Here is a 19,103-nt window from a genome sequence, read left to right as displayed (position 1 = left end):
GAGGCTGAGGTAGGAGAATTGCTTGAACCTGGGAGGCAGAGGTTGCAGTGAGCCAAGATTGCACCACTGCACTCTAGCCTGGGCGACAGGGCAAGACTGTCTCAAAAAAACCAAATACAATAAAATTTTTAAAAACTTACTTAAGGACATTAACAACATTTTAAAAAATTATTAACTGCTGGACGTGGTGGCTCACGCCTGTAATCCTAGCACTTTGAGAGGCCAAGGCAGGCCGATCACTTGCGGCCAGGGGTTCGAGACCAGCCTGGCCAATATGATGAAACCCCGTCTCTACTAAAAATACAAAAATTAGCAGGGTGTGGTGGTGCATGCCTGTAATCCCAGCTACCTGGGAGGCTGAGGCAGGAGAATCGCTTAAACCCAGGAGGCAGAGGTTGCAGCTGAGATGGCACCATTGCACTGCAGCCTGGGGGACAAGAGTAAAAATCCATCTCAAAATAAATACATAAATAAATTTACTTACTATCCACTCTACTCTCTACCCGCAAGACTCAAGGTGTACTTTTTTTGTTTTTGAGACAGAGTCTTGCTCTGTTGCCCAGGTTGGAGTGCACTGGTGCAATCACTGCAGTCTCAGTCTCCTGGACTCAAGTGATCCTCTCACCTCAGCCTCCTGAGTAGCTGGGGCTACAGGAATGCACCCCCACACCTGGATAATTTTTATTTTTTGTAGAGACAGAATCTCACTATGCTGTCCAGGTTGGTCTTGAATTCCTGGGCTCAAGCGATCCTCCCACCTCAGACTGCCAAAGTGTCGGGATCACAGGTGTGAACCACTATGCATGGCCCATCATATATTTTTTAAGCAATAAGATAGACAATAAGTTATATTAGTTGTCTGGTTAGATAGCTACAGTAAATTTTTTAAAAAAGCAGATTTAGCAGGAATTATAGTAACATACTTACCTTCCATTTCTGACTTTCTCACTATTTTCATATGAGACTCCGTCTGGAATACCCTAGAAGAGAAAATAAAGATTATTGAAAACCTGCAATTTGTAATCATTATCTTTTGGTGTTGATTTATAGTCTGTGTTGAGATAGGTAAAGATAATACTTTGATTTTAGCTTCCTCTTTGCTATGCCATATACTCCTAGTATTTCAAATGCCAAAAGTAGTTTACCACAATAAAATCTGCTATAGTTTTGTTTTTTTGTTTTTAAACAGGGTCTTGCTTTGTTGCCCAGTCTAGATTGCAGTGGTGCGATCACAGCTCACTGTTGCCTCAATCTCCCAGGTTAAAGTGATCATCCCACTTCAGCCTCCTGAGTAGCCTCACCAACAAGCCTGACTAATATTTTTTATTTCTAGTAGAGACAAGGCTGTTATAGTTTACTTATTTATTCATTTATTTATATTTAACTAAGATGCTGAGCCATTTGTTACTGCAGAGGTTATAGTTTTTAAATGAGCTCTGACTTAGTAATTATTATATCCCTCTCAATCACCTAAAATATTCATTTAATTCAACAAGTATTTATTAAACACTCACTATATACCTGGTATCATACTAGGGCCTGGGATACAAACACATGATCCTTGACTCAAGGAACTTCCACTATAAATAGAGCTAGAACAGTGATTATAAACATTATTTCACTGGCTTTTGTTATTAACAGTTCAGGTATGGTAGCATGGACTCCATAGGAAGGGATCCCTTTTCACTGGGCCGGTTAAGAATAAGCTTCAAGGAGCATTTGACATCTGCCTTGAATCTGACCAGTTGATTCTAATTCTGCTAATATTAGGTATCACTCACTATATAGAAGCTATTCTTTTTTCTTTTTTGAGACAGGGTCTTACTCTGTTGCCCAGGCTGGAGTGCAATGACACTATCATGGCTCACTGCAGCCTGGAACTCCTGAACTGAAGCAATCCTCCAGCCTCAGCCTCCTGAGTATCTGCGACTACAGGTGCATGGTATCATGCCTGGCTAATTTTTTTTTTTTTTTTGTAGAGATGGGATCTCGCTAAGTTGCTTGGGCTAGTCTCGAACTACTGGCCTCAAGCAATCTTCTGGCTTCAACCTCCCAAAGTGCTGGGATTACAGGTGTGAGCCATCACACCCGGCCCCTAGTACAATGTCAAATAACAGTTGGATATCATTGTTTTGTTCCTGACTTTAGAGGGAATGCTTTGTTTCTCTTTTAAACATAATACTGAATAACCCTTTAAATAATAACTAACGTTTAATCAAAACAGATTATTCAAGTCAGTACCAATACATTTGGTTTGATACACAAAATACTAGTACCTGTAATATTTTAGTTATTTCTGCTTTCAACTTACTTTATAGTATCTGCAAAGCTGACGCGACGAGAGTTTTTCTTATTTCTCAAAGCATTGGATTCCTAAGGGCAGAGAATATATGGTATAATTCTTAATAAAATCACTGTGAATTACATCTCCAGAGTACTATAGACAGAGATCAAGTCCTTTTTTTTTTTTTTTTTTTTGAGATGGAGTTTCGCTCTTGTTGCCCAGACTGGAGTACAACGGTGCAATCTTGGCTCACCACAGCCTCTGCCTTCCGGGTTCAAACGATTCTCCTGCCTCAGCCTCCCGAGTAGCTGGGATTACAGGCATATGTCACCACGCCTGACTAATTCTGTATTTTTAGTAGGGACGAGGTTTCTCCATGTTGGTCAGGCTGGTCTCGAACTCCCGACCTCAGGTGATCCACCCACCTCGGCCTCCCAAAGTGCTGCTGGGATTATAGGCATGAGCCCCTGCACCCAGCCAAGTCTTTTTTTTTTTTTCAAGACAGTTTTGTTCTGTTGCCCAGGCTGGAATACAGTAACTCGACCTCAGCTCACTGCAACCTCTGCCTCTCAGGTTCAAGTGATTCTCATGTCTCAACCTCTAATTTTTTGTATTTTTAGTAGAGATGGGGTTTCACCATGTTGACTAGGCTGGTCTCAAACTCCTGACCTCAAGTGATCCTCCTGCCTCAGCTTCCCAAAGTGCTAGGATTACAGGCATGAGCCACTGCACCCGGCCAGATATCAAGTCTTATTCTGAATTACTTCTTCACATTTTGTAGTATGTGTCAGAATTCCCTTCTTTTTTTCAAGGCTGAATGATATTTCACTGCATGTATATATTACCACATTTTGTTTATCCATTCATCCATCAATGGACACTTGAGTTGCTTCCACCTTCTGGCTAGTCTGAATAATGCTGCTATGAACATGGGTGTACAAATATCTCTTTGAAACTCTCAATTCTTTTGGATATATATCCAGAAGTGGAATTGTTGGATCATATGGCAATTCTATTTTCAATTTTTTGAGGAATTGCCATACTGTTTTCCATAGCAGCTGTACCATTTTATATCCCCACCAAGAAAGCACAAGGGTTCCAATTTCTCTGCATCCTCATCAACACTTATTATTGTCTTTTATTTTAACCATCCTAATGGGTGTGAGGTGATATCTCATTTAGGTTTTGATTTACATTTCCCTAATGGTCAATGATGTTGAGCATTTCTTCATTAGAATACACTATTTTTACTTTCCTTCTCCACCTTCCTTAACAAGAGCAAACATTTCTACTCACATAAATACCACACACAAAAACTAAAAGACATTAAGGATGAGCTTGCTGTTAAGTAAAAACATAAAATAATAATAATAATCAAAAGACAGAAACAAAATCCACAGAGAGTTTTACTGGGTTAATTCTGAATACCTGATCATAAGTCTTATTATAATAAAGAATCAGAAATGGTAACCCCTCTGCATCAAAGCAGTGATGTGATTAAGGCCCTAGAAGATGCTACAGGTAGCCTTGAGCTTAATATGACAATTATAATACTGACATGGTAAACACTGGGACTAACAGAGACTAATACATTTCTTACTGAAAAAAAAAGAACACTGATCTTTTCGTAGTTCATAGGTGTGACTGGGTTTTCACATGCATGTGTGAGATGTGCTTTTTTCAAACTTTGTTACGATGTTGGCACATTATACATCTGACATGAAAAAAGAAAGGCCCAGCACGATGGCTCATGCCTATAATACCCACACTTTGGGAGGCCCAGGCAAGAGGATCACTTGAGCCCAGAAGTTCAAAACCAGCCCAGCCAACATAGCAAGACCCTGTCTATACTAAAAAAAAAAAAAATTTTAAGGGCCAGGTACAGTGGCTCACGCCTGTAATGCCAGCACTTTGGAAGACCAAGGTGGGTGGATTACTTGAGCCCAGGAGTTCAAGACCAGCATGGGCAACATGGCGAAATCCTGTCTCTATAAAAAATAAAAAATTAGCCGGGCACGGTGGCATGTTCCTGTAGTCCTAGTTACTCAGAAGGTTAAGGTAGGAGGATCTCTTGAGCCCAGGAGGAGGAGGTTGCAGTGAGCCATGATCACACCATTATACTCCAGTCTGGGCAACAGTCAGACCCTGTTTCTAAATAAATAAATAAATAGCTAAGTATGATGGCATGTGCCGTAGTCCCAGCTACTCAGGAGGCTGAGGCGGGAAGATTGATTGAGCCCAGGAATGCAAGACTGCAGGGACTTATGATTGTGCCACTACACTCCAACCTGGGTAAGAGAGGGAGACGCCATTTCTAGAAAAAAGAAGAAAAATGAAAAATCAAGAATGCCAGTATATTCAAGTCTTTGGAAACTCATGGGATGCTTACACATTTCCTCTTCATAGAGCTAATAAAGTTCTTGACTTAAAAATATAACTGAAAATAGTCATCTATAAAGTATTTGCACAAGAGACTTACCTGAACTGTTTCATTCCCACCTCTGAGGTCCTGAAGAGGACTCCTTGGGGGTTTCAAAATCTAGGGTAACAATTAGAATTATTCAAAAAAAGTCTGGCATATCTATTAAGAATCAGTTTATTTTAAGTTATATCATAGGTAGAAAGCTAAAATTTTCATTAAAAACTCTGAAACTCCTCAAGTTCATTCTGCTCAATGCTATACCGTGTGGCAGATTTAAATATCTGACATCTATTCCCTTCTACCTGCCCATCCTCTCCAATTATTTTACCCACTCTCATCCCACATGGTCTGAGTGAATGCCACACCAACTCTAGGGTAAAACACATGGCTCTGTCTAGAACAATCTGATATTCTCTTGTCAATGATGATTTGTTCAGCTATGAGGACTTGACCCACATCAGGATAATCGAGCTAACATGATTCAATTCTGAGTCTTTTCTGTTTTCAGGAAAAAGACACTATTCTTCACGTAGGACTTGAGCCTGGAAGTAAAAGAGCTAGATGTACCACAGTAATTATAGGGAAAGAATCTATCCGCTGGAGATTACCCAGAGGAAGCACTAAGAGTAGAAAAAGCAAAAGGAAATCCTAGTACTGGTGTCATGCTTAGAATCTCTGGTCAGTAAGCTGTGCCTAAAGCCATCCCTTCTTTGGATTTTTTAGTATCATAACCCAATACATTTTGTGCTTAAAGCAGTTTGGGCTGGGCACGGCGGTGGCTCACGCCTGTAATCCCAGCACTTTGGGAGGCTGAGGCAGGAGGATCACTTGAGGCCAGGAGTTTGAGACCAGCCTGGGCAACACGGCAAAACCTCACCTCTTCTAAAAAATAAAAAAATTAGCCACACATGGTGGTACATGCTTGTAATTCCAGCTACTCAGGTGGCTGAAACACGAGAATCGCTTGAAGCCAGGAGGCGGAGGTTACAGTGAGCCGAGATCACACCACTGCACTCCAGCCTGGGCGACAGAGCGAGACTCTGTCTCAAAAAAACAAAAGCAGTTTGGGTAGGTCTTTTGTCTCTTGCAACAGCTTTGTATCACAGGTTAAACATATCTTTTAAACAGCTTTATTGAAGTATAACTTACATAGCATAAAATTCATAAAATTACTACCAAAATTCATAAAGTATGAATTTTGGTATATTTACAGAATTGTATAACCACGTTAAATATTTGAGTCTTTATCTAGAGAGCAATAGGAAGCTAGTAAGGGTTGGATGGTGAAGCCACAGTCAAAACTACTGTGATATATGGTTATCATTAAATAAAAGCTGACAATTATTAATTCAAGAAAGTCTTTCTTACTGAAGAATGCCGTCTTCTAACAGGTCTCTCTATATTGTCACTGAAAAAGGAAAACAAAATTATATACACAGTGATAAAAAAAATGAATTCACAAAAGACATCATCACAGCACCCCTTACATGCTTTCAAACTGGTCATCACTTTCACTTAGCACTCTGGCAAGCAAAATTGATATACAAGACTTTAAATTCAGTTAGGAATTCAGTGTTTTAAAATACATATTGTGTACTACGAGACTATCTCTTGAATAATAATCAGTACAACATAATTTACCATATTTATAGAGGTATAATAATAAGATAAACGGGCTATAAGTCAAGAGACGCTAGTTTTGGTTTTGCTACTATATGATTTTTAGACCAGGTTTTGAAAATTCAAATGCCTATGAGGCTAAACAGATAATTTTTTAGGAGCAAGAAAAATAGGTAGTGTTGAGATTATAATAACCTAGAGAACTCCTCTCTCACCTAAAGGTCAGTCATTCCTCTGTTGTGGTTAGCTGTTGCCAAACAAGAATAGGAGCCCAGTGTTGCCACGCTTGATTTTTCAAGAGAAGCTGAAAACCCAATTGTACAAAATTTTGAGATTTTGAAATTTTGGCAACTAATTCAAAAACTAAAAAACATGTGTAGGCCAAAGCCAGCCACAGTGGCCCATGTCTATAGTTCCAGCTATTCAGGAGGCTGTGGCAGGAGAATCACTTGAGCCCAGGAGTCCAAATCTAGCCTGGGCAACAAAGCAAGACACAGTCTCTTAAAAAGAGACAATCAAAAAATACTATGTATAAGCCAAAAACTTGTGACTGCAGGCTGCAAACAAGCCACCAGGTTGTGATGGCAATTTTAGACAAATCATTTTTCTTCCTGGTTCTCAATTTTCTCATCCTTAAATTGAAGAGATAGGAGATAGTACCTAAAGTCCCTCTCAGATTTGACCCTAGATGATGATGATGATGATGATGATGATGATGATGATGATATGTGAGACAGGGTCTTGAGGTAGGAGGCAGAACTTGACTCCACAGGTGGGGCTTGGACACAGGACCAAATTGAGGACTAGCTAAAACAGGTCTGGGGCAAAAGCACCTCCCCACAAGACACTCCCGCCAGGGTGCCTTGTCAGTTTAGCATTGCTATGGCAAAAACCCAGCAGTTACCTGCTCTTTCCATGGCAATGACCTGACAAGCTGGAAGTTACTACCCTCATTCTAAAAATGTCTGCAAAAAACACCTCTTAATTTGCATATAATTAAAAATAGGTATAAATATGAGTGCAGAACTGCCTCTGAGCTGCTACTCTGGGCATACTGCCTATAGGGTAGCCCTGCTCTGCAAGGATCTATACCAGTGCTGCTGCTTTACACTATGCCACTTCAATAAAAGTGCTGTTTAACACCGCTGGCTAGCCCATGAATTCTTTCCTGGGCAAAGCCAAGCATCCTCCCTGGCTGGTAAAGCCAAGAGCCCTCCCTTTAAAAAAATTTATTTTTTGTAGAGATGGGGGCGGGCGTGTCTTACTATGTTGCCCAGGCTGGTCTCAAGTTACTGGGCTTAAGATATCCTCCCGCCTAAGCCACTCAAAGTGCGGGGACTACAGGTGTGAGCCACCATGCCCAGAGTAGATGAGTTTACACAAAGTTATGGCAATGGCAAGGAAAGCTATGAGTCTGTAACATCTACTTCTTTTTGGATGAGTTCATGTACTTTGCAGGGACATGGATGAAGCTGGAAATCATCATTCTCAGCAAACTATCACAAGGACAGAAAACCAAACACCGCATGTTCTCACTCATAGGTGGAAATTGAACAATGAGATCACTTGGACACAGGGTGGGGAACATCATACACCCGGGCCTGCCGAGGGGTGGGGGACTGGGGGAGGGATAGCATTAGGAGAAATACCTAATGTAAATGAGTTGATGGGTGCAGCAAACCAATATGGCACATGTATACATACGTAATAAATCTGCACGTTGTGCACATGTACCCTAGAACTTAAAGTATAATTAAAAAAAAAATCTACTACTTTTTCTTGGAACACAATGGAAAAAGATCTCAGAAGTTATGGATAGGTCTTACTAATTAGAAAAATATCTTTCTCTGATAGAATATAATATTTTTAGCTGCATTAAATGAACTTACTTTTCTTCATTAGCCTCTGAAGACACCCCATCCATTTTTGAAGAAAACTTTTCTGTAACAAATATACAATATTAGAAAAGATGAGGAAAAAGGAAGAGCAACTACAGTCTAAGAAGAGATTAAGAGTACATACAGATGGTGACTTCAGGGTTACTTTCTGAGGGAAGACGAAAGATGGGAAGGAAAGGCCGGGCGCGGTGGCTCATGCCTGTAATCCCAGCACTTTGGGAGGCCGAAGCAGGCAGATCACCTGAGGTCAGGAGTTTCAGACCAGCCTGACCAACACGGAGAAACCCCATCTCTACTAAAATACAAAATTAGCTGGGCGTGGTGGCGCATGCCTGTAATCCCAGCTATTTGGGAGGCTGAGGTAGGAGAATTGCTTGAATCCAGGACGCGGAGGTTGCGGTGGGCCGAGATCACTCCATTGCACTCCAGCCTGGGCGACAAGAGCAAAACTCTGTCTCCAAAAAAAAAAAAAGGGAAGGAAAAAACTACACTTATGAAGATACAAAACGTGATGCATTTTGGCCGGGCGCGGTGGCTCATGCCTGTAATCCCAGCACTTTGGGAGGCCGAGGTGGGTGGATCACAAGGTCAGGAGATCGAAACCATCCTGGGTAACACGGTGAAGCCCCGTCTCTACTAAAAAAAAAAAAAAAATACAGCACTTTGGGAGGCCGAGGCGGGCGGATCACGAGGTCAGGAGATCGAGACCATCTTGGCTAACACGGTGAAACCCCGTCTCTACTAAAAATACAAAAAAAAAAAAAAAAAAAAAAAAATTAGCTGGGCGCGGTGACGGGTGCCTGTAATCCCAGCTAATCAGGAGGCTGAGGCAGGAGAATGGCGTGAACCCGGGAGGCGGAGCTTGTAGTGAGCCAAGATTGCGCCACTGCAGTCCGGCCTGGGCAAAAGAGCGAGACTCCGTCTCAAAAACAAACAAACAAACAAACAAAAAACAAAACAAAAAATTAGCCAGGCGTGGCGGTGTGCACCTGTAGTCCCAGCTACTAGGGAGGCTGAGGCGGAGCTTGCAGTGAGCCGAAATCGCACCACTGCACTCCAGCCTGGGCGACAGAGCGAGAGTCCGTCTCAAAAAAAAAAAAAAAAAAAAAAAAAAAAGATGCATTTTTAAGGATTTTTTTTTGAGACGGAGTCTGGCTCTGTCACCCAGGCTGGAGTGCAGTGGCGCCATCTCGGCTCACTGCAAGCTCCGCTTCCCGGGTTCAAGCCATTCTCCATTCTCCTGCCTCAGCCTCCCGAGTAGCTGGGACTACAGGCGCCCACCACCTCTCCCGGCTAATTTTTTTTGTATTTTTAGTAGAGACGGGGTTTCACCGTGGTCTCGATCTCCTGACCTCGTGATCCGCCCGCCTCAGCCTCCCAAAGTGCTGGGATTACAGGCGTGAGCCACCACGCCTGGCTCATTTTAAGAAATTTAAACCACTATTATAATTAATATTCCTGGAAAATTATCACACTCAAGATAAAAATCAGTGACTAACTTTGATCAGGATGATAGGGACTTTACTGGTTCAAATAAAAATTTGGCCTAGCTTATAAGAGTTTGCAGATTATTTAATAATCCACTCCCAAAATGGACATCAATTAGATAAGTGGTCCCCAACCTTTTCCAAACCAGGGATCAGTTTTATGGAAGACTATTCTTCCACAGACCAGGAAGGTGTGATGGGGGATGGTTTCGGGATGAAACTGTTCCACCTCTGATCATCAGGCATTAGACTCTCATAAGGAGCCCGCAACCTAGATCCCTCGTGTGCGCAGTTCACAATAGGGTTTGTGCTCCCCTGAGAATCAAATGCCACTGCTGATCCGACAGAAGGCGGAGCTCAGGCGCTAATGCTCGCCTGCTACTGATCTCCCACTGTGCCACCCAGGCAGTGGACCTATACTGTTCCACGGCCCAGGGGGTTGGGGACACCTGAATTAGATATCTAAATATAGTGAATTTGCATCATATGTATATTTATCTGAGGGAAAGTCAACGGTAAGTACTCAGCAAAAAAATTTAACACATGAAAATAGCACCTTATTAGCATAGCTGATAATGCTTTAAATTTCACTCGGTGAGTTTTTGCCCTGGAAAGAATATGAACTAAGAGGCATAACGTGAAGTTTCCTGAACTGGTCTCAGTTCCTGCCTCCCTATATTTCATTTTCACTTTATGTATTAACTTTAGAATCTCATCCTTGGATAACAAAAAAATGCTACTGCAGATTTCAAAAAAGAACAGCTAGAGATTTTGACTCAACCATATGAGCATTTCCGCCACAACACTAAATTAATACAATACACATAAACAGGATCAATGTTCTTGCTTTTAGCAATAAGTAAACAGGTACCTGAAAGATATTTGATGTGCTTTGATCCACCTGCCTCTGCCTCCCAAAGTGCTGGGATTATAAGCATGAGCCACTGTGCCCAACTATTTTTCTAGTTTTAGCCATTAAACTGTCTGTCTTCCCACCATGGGAGATAAAAATTTAACTTCCTTTCCTGCAACCACCTCTGAGACACACATATACACACACCAAGGAAAGATTACATGCCATTCTCAAAAGTATAAAAATCCCAAATAGCCGGGCGTGGTGGCCCACGCCTGTAATCCCAACACTTTGGGAGGCCAAGGTGGATGGAACACCTCAGGTCAGGAGTTCGAGACCAGCCTGGCCAACATGGTGAAACCCCGTCTCTACTAAAAATATAAAAACTAGCCAGACAAGGTGGTGGGTGCCTGTAATCCCAGCTACTAAGGAGGCTGAGGCAGGAGAATTGCTTGAACCCAGGAGACAGAGGTTACAGTGAGCCAACACGGTGCCACTGCACTCCAACCTAGGCAACAAAGTGAGATTCCATCTCAAAAAAAATCCAAATAAATACCAGCAAGAAGAATCCAGCAATTTGTAAGAAGGATAATATATCACGGTCATGTTGGTTTTATTGCAGAAATGCAAAATTGGGTGGGCAGATATGGGGCAATGTCCCTGTAGTCCCAGCTACTTGGGAGGTTGAGGCAGGAGGATCTCTGGAGCCCTGGAGTTCCAGGCTGCAGTGTACTATGATTGTAACGGTGAATAGCTACGGTACTCCAGCCTGGGCAACATAGGGAGACTCCGTCTCTTTAAAAAAAAAAAAAAAAGGAATACATAATCGGTTTAATATCAGAAAATCAACCTTGCAATTTACCTTACTAACAGATTAAAAGGTAAAAATGATATAATCATCTCAACAGATGAAGAAAAAAGTTAAGGGCTGGGCGCAGTGGCTCACGTCTGTAATCCTAGCACTTTGGGCGGCTGAGGCAGGCTGATCACTTGAGCTCAGGAGTTCAAAAGGGGCCTGGACAACAGGGCAAAACCCCATCTCTACGAAAAATACAAAACTTAGCTGGGTATGGTGGCTTGCACATGTAGTCCCAGCTACTCTGGAGGCTGAGGTGGGAGGATCGCTTGAGCCTGGGAGGCAGAGGCTGCAGTGAGCAGAGATCAAACCACTGCACTCCAGCCTGGGCAACAGAGAAAGACCCTGTCTCGGGGGGTGGGGGAGGATGCTTAATGAATTTTAACATCCTTTAGTGTTTAAAAAAAAAAAAAAAAAATTCTTTCTTTTTTTTTTTTTTTTTGAGGCAGAATCTTGCTCTGTGGCCCAGGCTGGAGTGCAGTTGCGCAATTTTGGCTCGCTGCAACCTCCACCTCCCGGGTTCATGCCTCCCAAGTAGCCTCTCTAGTAGCTGGGACTATAAGTACCCACCATCATGCCCAGCTAATTTTTTGAAAAATACTCTTTTTTTAAAGCTATAGTTGTTTAAAAAAAATTTTTTTTTCTCAAATGGGCCAGGCATGGTGGCTCATGCCTGTAACCCCAGCACTTTGGGAAGTCAAGGTGGGAGGACTGCTTGACTCCAGGAGTTTGAGAGCAGCCTGGGCAACATAGTGAGACCTTGTCTCTACTAAAAATAAAAATAATTAACGAGGTATGGTAGCACACGCCTGTAGTCCCAGCTACTTGGGAGGGTGAGGCAGGAGGACAGCTTGAGCCTGGGAGGTAGGTGCTGCAGTGAGCCGTGATCACACCACTAGACTCCAGACTGGGCAACAGAGCTAGACCCTGTCTCGAAAACAAATTAAAAAAAAATTTTTTTAAATACAGCAAACCAGAAATAGAAGGTAAATTAACAGTATCTATTCAAAAAACTAATAGGAAAGATCAACTTAATAGTTAAACTTTGAAAACTTTCCAAGATCCAAAAAGTATTACAGCCATTTACTTCTATTCAATCCAACATCTAATTCTATTTCCAATATATATCCCCAATATCCCCAACCCACTCATTTCTTTTTTTTTGGGGGGGGGGCCAGGGGGGCAGGGAGACAGGGTCTTGCTCTGTTGTCCAGGCTGGAGTGCAGTGGTGTGATCTAGGCTTACTGCAGTCTCAAACTCTTAGGCTCAAGTAATCCCCCTGCCCCAGCCTCTTGAGGAGCTGGGGTTACAGGCACCTGCCACCATGCCTGGCTAATTTTTTGATTTTTTTTTTGTAGAGCTGGAGTCTACTAGGTTGCCCAGGCTTGTCATGAGCTCCTGGCCTCAACTGATCCTCCCACCTCTGCTCCCAAAGTGTTGGGATTACAGGTATAAGCCAGCAGGCCCGGCCTCAATAAACATTTGCTGAATGAGTAATTAAGAAACAATTATTTGACCACCAACTCGCATATTTTTTCTCCTTTGGAAATATTTTCTTTTTTTTTTTGAGACGGAGTTTCCCTCTTGTTGCCCAGGCTGGAGAGCAATGGTGCCATCTCAGCTCACCACAACATCCCCATCCCGGGTTCAAGTGATTCTCCTTCCTGCCTCACCCTCCCGAGTAGCTGGGATTCCAGGCGCCTGCCACCACGCCCAGCTAATTTTTGTACTTTTAGTAGAGACGGGTGATCACCATGTTGGTCAGGCTGGTCTTGAACTCTTCACCTACTGATCTGCCCGCCTCGGCCTCCCAAAGTGCTGGGATTACAGGCGTGAGCCACCGCGCCCAGGGGAAATATTTTCAAATTCAGTGCACATGTTCAAAATTCACAGATAATAACTACTATCAACTCAAGATCACCTAAATATCTTTGTTGTTTAAAATAGTCATTAAGCATAATTCCTGTCCAATCTGTAGACCAATCGGTTAGCAATTAACTGATGAAATTCAAACTTACTGAAGTCTCCCTTTTAAAATATTCTATAACTGTTAAGTTCCACTTTCAACACAAATAGGAGACTCCAGACTCACAAGTTAAGCTTCATTTATAAAACACCGTTACGGCCAAACTCTTGATTACTGATACATTAAGTTGCTGGTTCCAGGGGCCTGGTGCGATGGCTCAAGCCTGTAATCTCAGCACTTTGGGAGGCCGAGGTGGGTGGATCACTTGAGGCCAGGAGTTCAAGACCAGCCTGGGCAACATGGTGAAACCTCTGTCTACTAAAAATACAAAAAAATTAGCTACGCATGGAGGCGTGTTCCTGTAATCCCAGGTACTTGGGAGGCTGAGGCAGGAGAATCCCCTGAACCCAGGAGGTAGAGATTGCAGTGAGCTGAGATGGCACCACTGCATTCTGGCCTGGGCAACAGAGTGAGTGAGACTCCGTCTCAAAAAGAAAAAAAAAACAAAAAAGTTACTGATTCCAAACTGTGTACCTGGCACCCAAGGGTGCTACAGCATACTCACAATGGTGTCCTGGGATATTTAAAAATTTTGAGAGATGCACAGCAGTTCTGAACATCTGTCAGGTACTGTGTGAACTACTAGATCAAAACAGTACATTTGCATTACATTAGTTTTAATAACTTATCACTGTAAAGACAAACTGTTCGCAGTTGCTGTGATAAAAAGCAAGTACCTTTTTTTTTTTTTTTTTTTTTTTTTTTTTTGAGATGGAGTTTCACTCTTGTTGCCCAGGCTGGAGTACAATGGCATAATCTTGGCTCACTACAACCTCTGCCTCCCGGGTTCAAGTGATTCTCCTGCCTCAGCCTCCCAAGTAGCTGGGATTACAGGCATGCGCCACCACGCTTGGTTAATTTTGTATTTTTAGTAGAGGCGCGGTTTCTGCATGTTGGTCAGGCTGTTCTCAAACTCCTGACCTCAGGTGATCTGCCCGCCTCGGCCTCCCAAAGTGCTGGGATTACAGGCGTGAGCCACCGCGCCCGGCCCAAAAGCAAGTATTTTTTTATTAAAGTAGTACAGGAAATGAGGGTGACAGGGTATAAACCGATTCCAAAGTTTCAGAAGTTGTGCAGTGTCCAACTGGCACAGATATCCAATCAGTAAGTGTGATTATTTAATAATAAAATTTTGGCCAGGCACGGTGGCTCACGCCTGTAATCCCAGGACTTTAGGAGGCCAAGGAGGGCGGATCACGAGGTCAAGAGTTCAAGACCAGCCTGGCCAACGTGGTGAAACCCCGTCTCTACTTAAAAATATGAAAATTGGCTGGGCCTGGTGGCAGGTGCCTGTAATCCCAGTTACTGGGGAAGCTGAGGCAGGAGAATCATTTGAACCCAGGAGGCAGAGGCTGCAGTGAGCCAAGATAGCACCACTGCACTCCAGCCTGGGTGACAGAGCGAGACTCCGTCTCACAAAAAAGAATAAAAAATGAATAAAATTTAAAATATCATATTTTCCTTCAATTTCTGTATTTTTTTTAAATGGCTACTAAGTTTGGGACATATAAACTTAATATTTGGACCCAACCACTGTACTCAATAAATAGACTGTTAGGTATTTCTTTGATCTAAGGGTGCCATGCATCAAGAAAATTTGGGAACCACTAATCTAAATAATCCGTAGGTCTTCAAACAGCGACTGAGCCCAATTAGCCTTTGAGCTAAGAGTGTTTTTTTACACTTTTAATGGATTGTAGAAAACAAGGCAAGCAATAACAACTAAACAAACAACATGTGACAAAGACCATGTAGCCTGCAAAGCCTGAAATATTTACTATCTGGCTCTTTGCCCACTCCTACATTTATACGACAAATATCTAGAGTTAGTATTTTCCGGGATTGTAGGAGGATAAGAGTGAAATGACAGAGACTCTAGACCTGTGCTGTCCAATACAGTAGTTATTTACATTTAAATTAATTAAAATAAAATAAAATTTAATAATCAGTTCTTTGGTCACAATAATGACATTTCAAGTGCTCCATAGTCCCATGTCGCTAATGGGTACTATGTTGGAGTGCACATATAAAACATTACTATTTTCACAGGAAGCCCTATTGGACAGCACTGCTTTACTGGCAATATCTAGAGTCAGTATCTTTTACAGTCTATTATTTAACATCGAACACATCATTAATACTACCATTTCAAACATTTTAATTCAACTTACATGTATTTATCATCTTGTAAAGATTTCCAGCCATTCACAAAGTCAAGAATTATACTGCTTTGACCCTAATCTTTAATTACCAAAATTTTACCATATATTAACTCCCATCTCTGTAAATCATCTCTCTAACCAACGTCCACCTCAAATGCGGTCTTCTCCACAAATCCATCACCAAAAGCATCAAATAAGCTCTCCCTTTTCTGTGCTCCCACACCACCTTAGAATGTCCTATAATCTTTTACATTCTGTCTTGTATTCTAGTTATTTGTGTATATTAGTTATTTCCCTTTCTGGATTGTAAACCCCTCTAGGTTTGGGGGTCTGAATCATCTGTCCTCGGCCCTATCACAGGATAACGAACCCAATAAATATCTACAGAATTCGACGGAAGTGAAAACATCAATTTTAATATCTAGACTGGAATAAGCTTCTGCTTTGGTCTTCATCCACATCCTTTATCTGTTAATGCCTATTAAACCTATCTGTAAAATTCCAATCGCCAATACTTTTCCCTCCCTCAAACTTGAGTATTTAAATAAACGTCAAGAATAAGGGCTTAAATCCTAAGGAATAATGAACAGAAGAGGATTTTTAAAAACTAATTTGCGCAGTACTAATATTGACTTCATTTGTTAATGTTATTATATCTGCAGGAAAAGAAAAATCTGTTACGTGCGGCCAGCACTACGAGCAAACACCTTAAACTACGAAGAGCTGAGAATTTTAAAATCACTCATTGCTGTCACTTCATTTACAGCCAAGAAAAGCTTAAGTGAGAAATACAAACAGCAGAGAGGTCCCTAGGGAAGAGCGGCAGGGGTGCAAGAAGAGTCCGCGAGCCCTGACAGAACACGGCAGGCCGGGGCGGAAGGGGACGCCAAGAGAGCGACGGATAAGCAACCCGAGCCGGGTGGCCGGAGGGGCCCAGGTGCAGGCGGAGAAGTGTTAGGGAAGCGGGAGGCGGCACAACGTGCAGGCCGAGGAGAGGAAAAAAGAGCACAGTGTGCCCGGCCCGGGGCAGAGGCGTCTACTCGGCCCGGAGCTAACGGAGGCCGCCAGGCTGAGGGAGCGTACCCTCCTACCTCCCACCGCGGGAACTTCGGGGAGCCCAGACAAAACCCGAAGCCTTCCCTGGAGCCCAGAACGAAAGAGATTCTCTTTACCTGCCGCGGCCAACCTCCTCGACAAATTTTGCGCAGACTTGTTTGGGGTCCACACGCTCTGAGTTTCCTCACAGCGGAAAGTCACCGCCGCCTGTAGCAGTCCCCTCACAACGCCCAGCTCGCCTCAGTGAAGTATTCAAATCTAACCGCCTAGGTGATGCGCACGCGCAAAGCGGCTCTACGCGTCGGCTCCGCCCCTTAGGTTCCAGACCAACCCTATTTCTAAAACTCCTTTAGGGGAACTACTTTCCCAGCCTCCGTGCCAATTTTATTTCCTTCAAGTTTATCTCATTTTCGACCGAATTTCCTCTGCCCTTCCCCAGTGCAGACCTCCCCCACAATCATGGGAGCGGCCATCTTCTTTCGATTGCTTGCTATGGAAGTGATTGGACTTTGGCTTCCGTACAAAATGGCGGCTTCCATAACATTGCGTCACATCCCCTTGATATTACTCCCTATAGCAATCAGGAAATAGGAGGTTTTCGGGACGAGGTGGCCGAGTGGTTAAGGCGATGGACTGCTAATCCATTGTGCTCTGCACGCGTGGGTTCGAATCCCATCCTCGTCGATGTGATGGTTTCGTTTTGCTTATAACCAAAGTAAATTTGCAGAGCGGAATAAATTTTTTAATAACCAAAGTAAATTTGCAGAGCGGAAAAACTTGAATACTCATTATTTATTACTCAATTAATCTGGCACCATCAATTTCAGGCCTGAAATGTTGAAATACAGTATTTGGAACGTTCCGACATCACAGATAAAGATAAGGGAGGGAAAGAGACTTTCCAGGAATCAGAAATCATGCTGGATTTAATTTCTTTTTATATGGAGTTAACAACAGTGAATAGAATTCCACAATTATTACCATCCCATATGTTCCAATGCTGCTCTGTTCCAACTTTAACACAGCTCCTAACTAAGGAGTTTCAATTATTGTAGACTGTTACTCTGGAGTTTTTAACACCTGTCCTGATTATGAGATACCAGGTTTCACTTCAAAAGCTACCACGAGACACTTTATCCGGTATTTATTATCTACAGGCACCACATGTTTTACATGAATTACATCACTATAACCCTTGATCATGACAGATATTTTTATTACTCCATTTTACAGATGAGGAGTCTGAAAGATTAGCTTGCCCGAGGTTATACAGCTTCTAAATTGAAGAAAGGAGAATGTAACCCAAATCTACTAGATGCTGGCTTGATCACCCTTCTAATCTGTGCTGTAGATTAATAATTAGTATTTATCAATCCTACACTGTGCTGTAGATTAATAATCAGTATTTATCAATCTTTTGCAGTCATGATTTACAGATTCTCTCCTCCACGAGGCTGTCTGCATTACACCATGCTCCACAACCCGGCCTCTGGCAGGTGCTTGAGCAAGGTTTGGGCACTGAGTATATGGAAAGCAGTGGCCCCATTCTCTGCTGGCTCCAATAGCTCCTTTCTGTTATAGATCCAAATCCGTTGGGAATGTTGACACCTCCTTGGGCTCAGGATATTGAGTTACCCTTCCTTAGCCTTGCTCTCCAATGCATTCTCCACCCTGCTGCTAGGAAGGGTTTCTGCTGGGTTCCACGCATTTCCAAGGGGTCCATGGATAGAATTCAGTGGGTTATTTGGTTCAGAAAAAGATTTCATCCTTATTTCCGTACTCCCTAATTGAAAGCACACCCTTCAGTAATGGTAAGCAACTAACTACAGTAATATTAACCTTATCCATTATTTTGTCACCAATAGAAATCACAGATATTTTTATATCAGATTACTGTTATTGCTTTAGGCTCATTGCTACTTCAAAATTATGGTAATTTTTAGACCTGCTATTAGGTCTTGTAATGTTATGCATTCATAAAGAAGTGCATGCATTAAGCTGGGCGTGGTGGCTCACGCCTGTAATCCCAGCTTTTTGGGAGGCTGAGGCGGATGGATCATTTGAGGTCAGGAGTTCAAGACCAGCCTGACCAACATGGTGAAACCCCATCTGTACTAAAAATACAAAAATTACCCGGGCGTGGTGGCGCATGCCTGTAGTCCCAGCTACCAGGGAGGCTGAGGCAGGAGAATTGCTTGAACCCGGAAGGTGGAGGTTGCAGTGAGCCAAAATCATGCCACTGCATTCCAGCCTGGGCGACAGAGCAAGACTCCATTAAAAAAAAAAAAAAAAAAAGTGCATGCATTATTATATTATTACATCACAAACTTTGAGAATATTTTGGCAACTATTCCAACAAAATTGGTTGCCTTTGTATTCCAACATATTTAATTTTATACATTTAAAAACAATATTCTGGCCAGGCATGGTGGCTCATGC

The 19,103-nt window shown here is 42.5% G+C and overlaps 1 protein-coding gene and 2 non-coding genes across 4 annotated transcripts in view; 2 read left to right on the top strand and 1 right to left on the bottom strand.

Moving 5' to 3' along the window:
* KNL1 (kinetochore scaffold 1) overlaps positions 1-17,179 on the bottom strand; it is a 68,413-nt gene extending 51,234 nt beyond the window's left edge. Inside the window, exons 1-6 of one of the 2 annotated variants that reach the window (XM_024232777.2) lie at positions 16,781-17,179; positions 8,216-8,267; positions 6,075-6,114; positions 4,764-4,823; positions 2,312-2,373; positions 928-980 (exon numbers count right to left, since the gene is read on the bottom strand). In XM_024232777.2, coding sequence (XP_024088545.2) covers positions 928-980; positions 2,312-2,373; positions 4,764-4,823; positions 6,075-6,114; positions 8,216-8,250 — 250 coding nt within the window. In that variant the 5' untranslated portion in view covers positions 8,251-8,267; positions 16,781-17,179. Of the gene's footprint in view, positions 1-927; positions 981-2,311; positions 2,374-4,763; positions 4,824-6,074; positions 6,115-6,541; positions 6,631-8,215; positions 8,268-16,780 lie in introns of those variants that run through there. The other variant, XM_054531395.1, reaches the window with a different exon arrangement.
* LOC112129295 (small nucleolar RNA U13) lies at positions 3,904-4,004 on the top strand. The gene has a single exon (XR_002911701.1). It is a non-coding gene; the product is annotated as a small nucleolar RNA U13 (small nucleolar RNA).
* Positions 17,180-17,266: 87 nt separating the features above from the next.
* TRNAS-GCU (transfer RNA serine (anticodon GCU)) lies at positions 17,267-17,348 on the top strand. Its single transcript has one exon. It is a non-coding gene; the product is annotated as a tRNA-Ser (tRNA).
* The last annotated feature ends 1,755 nt before the right edge of the window (positions 17,349-19,103 follow it).

Source organism: Pongo abelii, chromosome 16, assembly GCF_028885655.2.
Source record: "Pongo abelii isolate AG06213 chromosome 16, NHGRI_mPonAbe1-v2.0_pri, whole genome shotgun sequence".
Taxonomy (NCBI): domain Eukaryota; kingdom Metazoa; phylum Chordata; class Mammalia; order Primates; family Hominidae; genus Pongo; species Pongo abelii.
The sequence above is the reverse complement of the archived record's forward strand: the minus strand, read 5'-3'. Positions and strand labels throughout refer to the sequence as shown.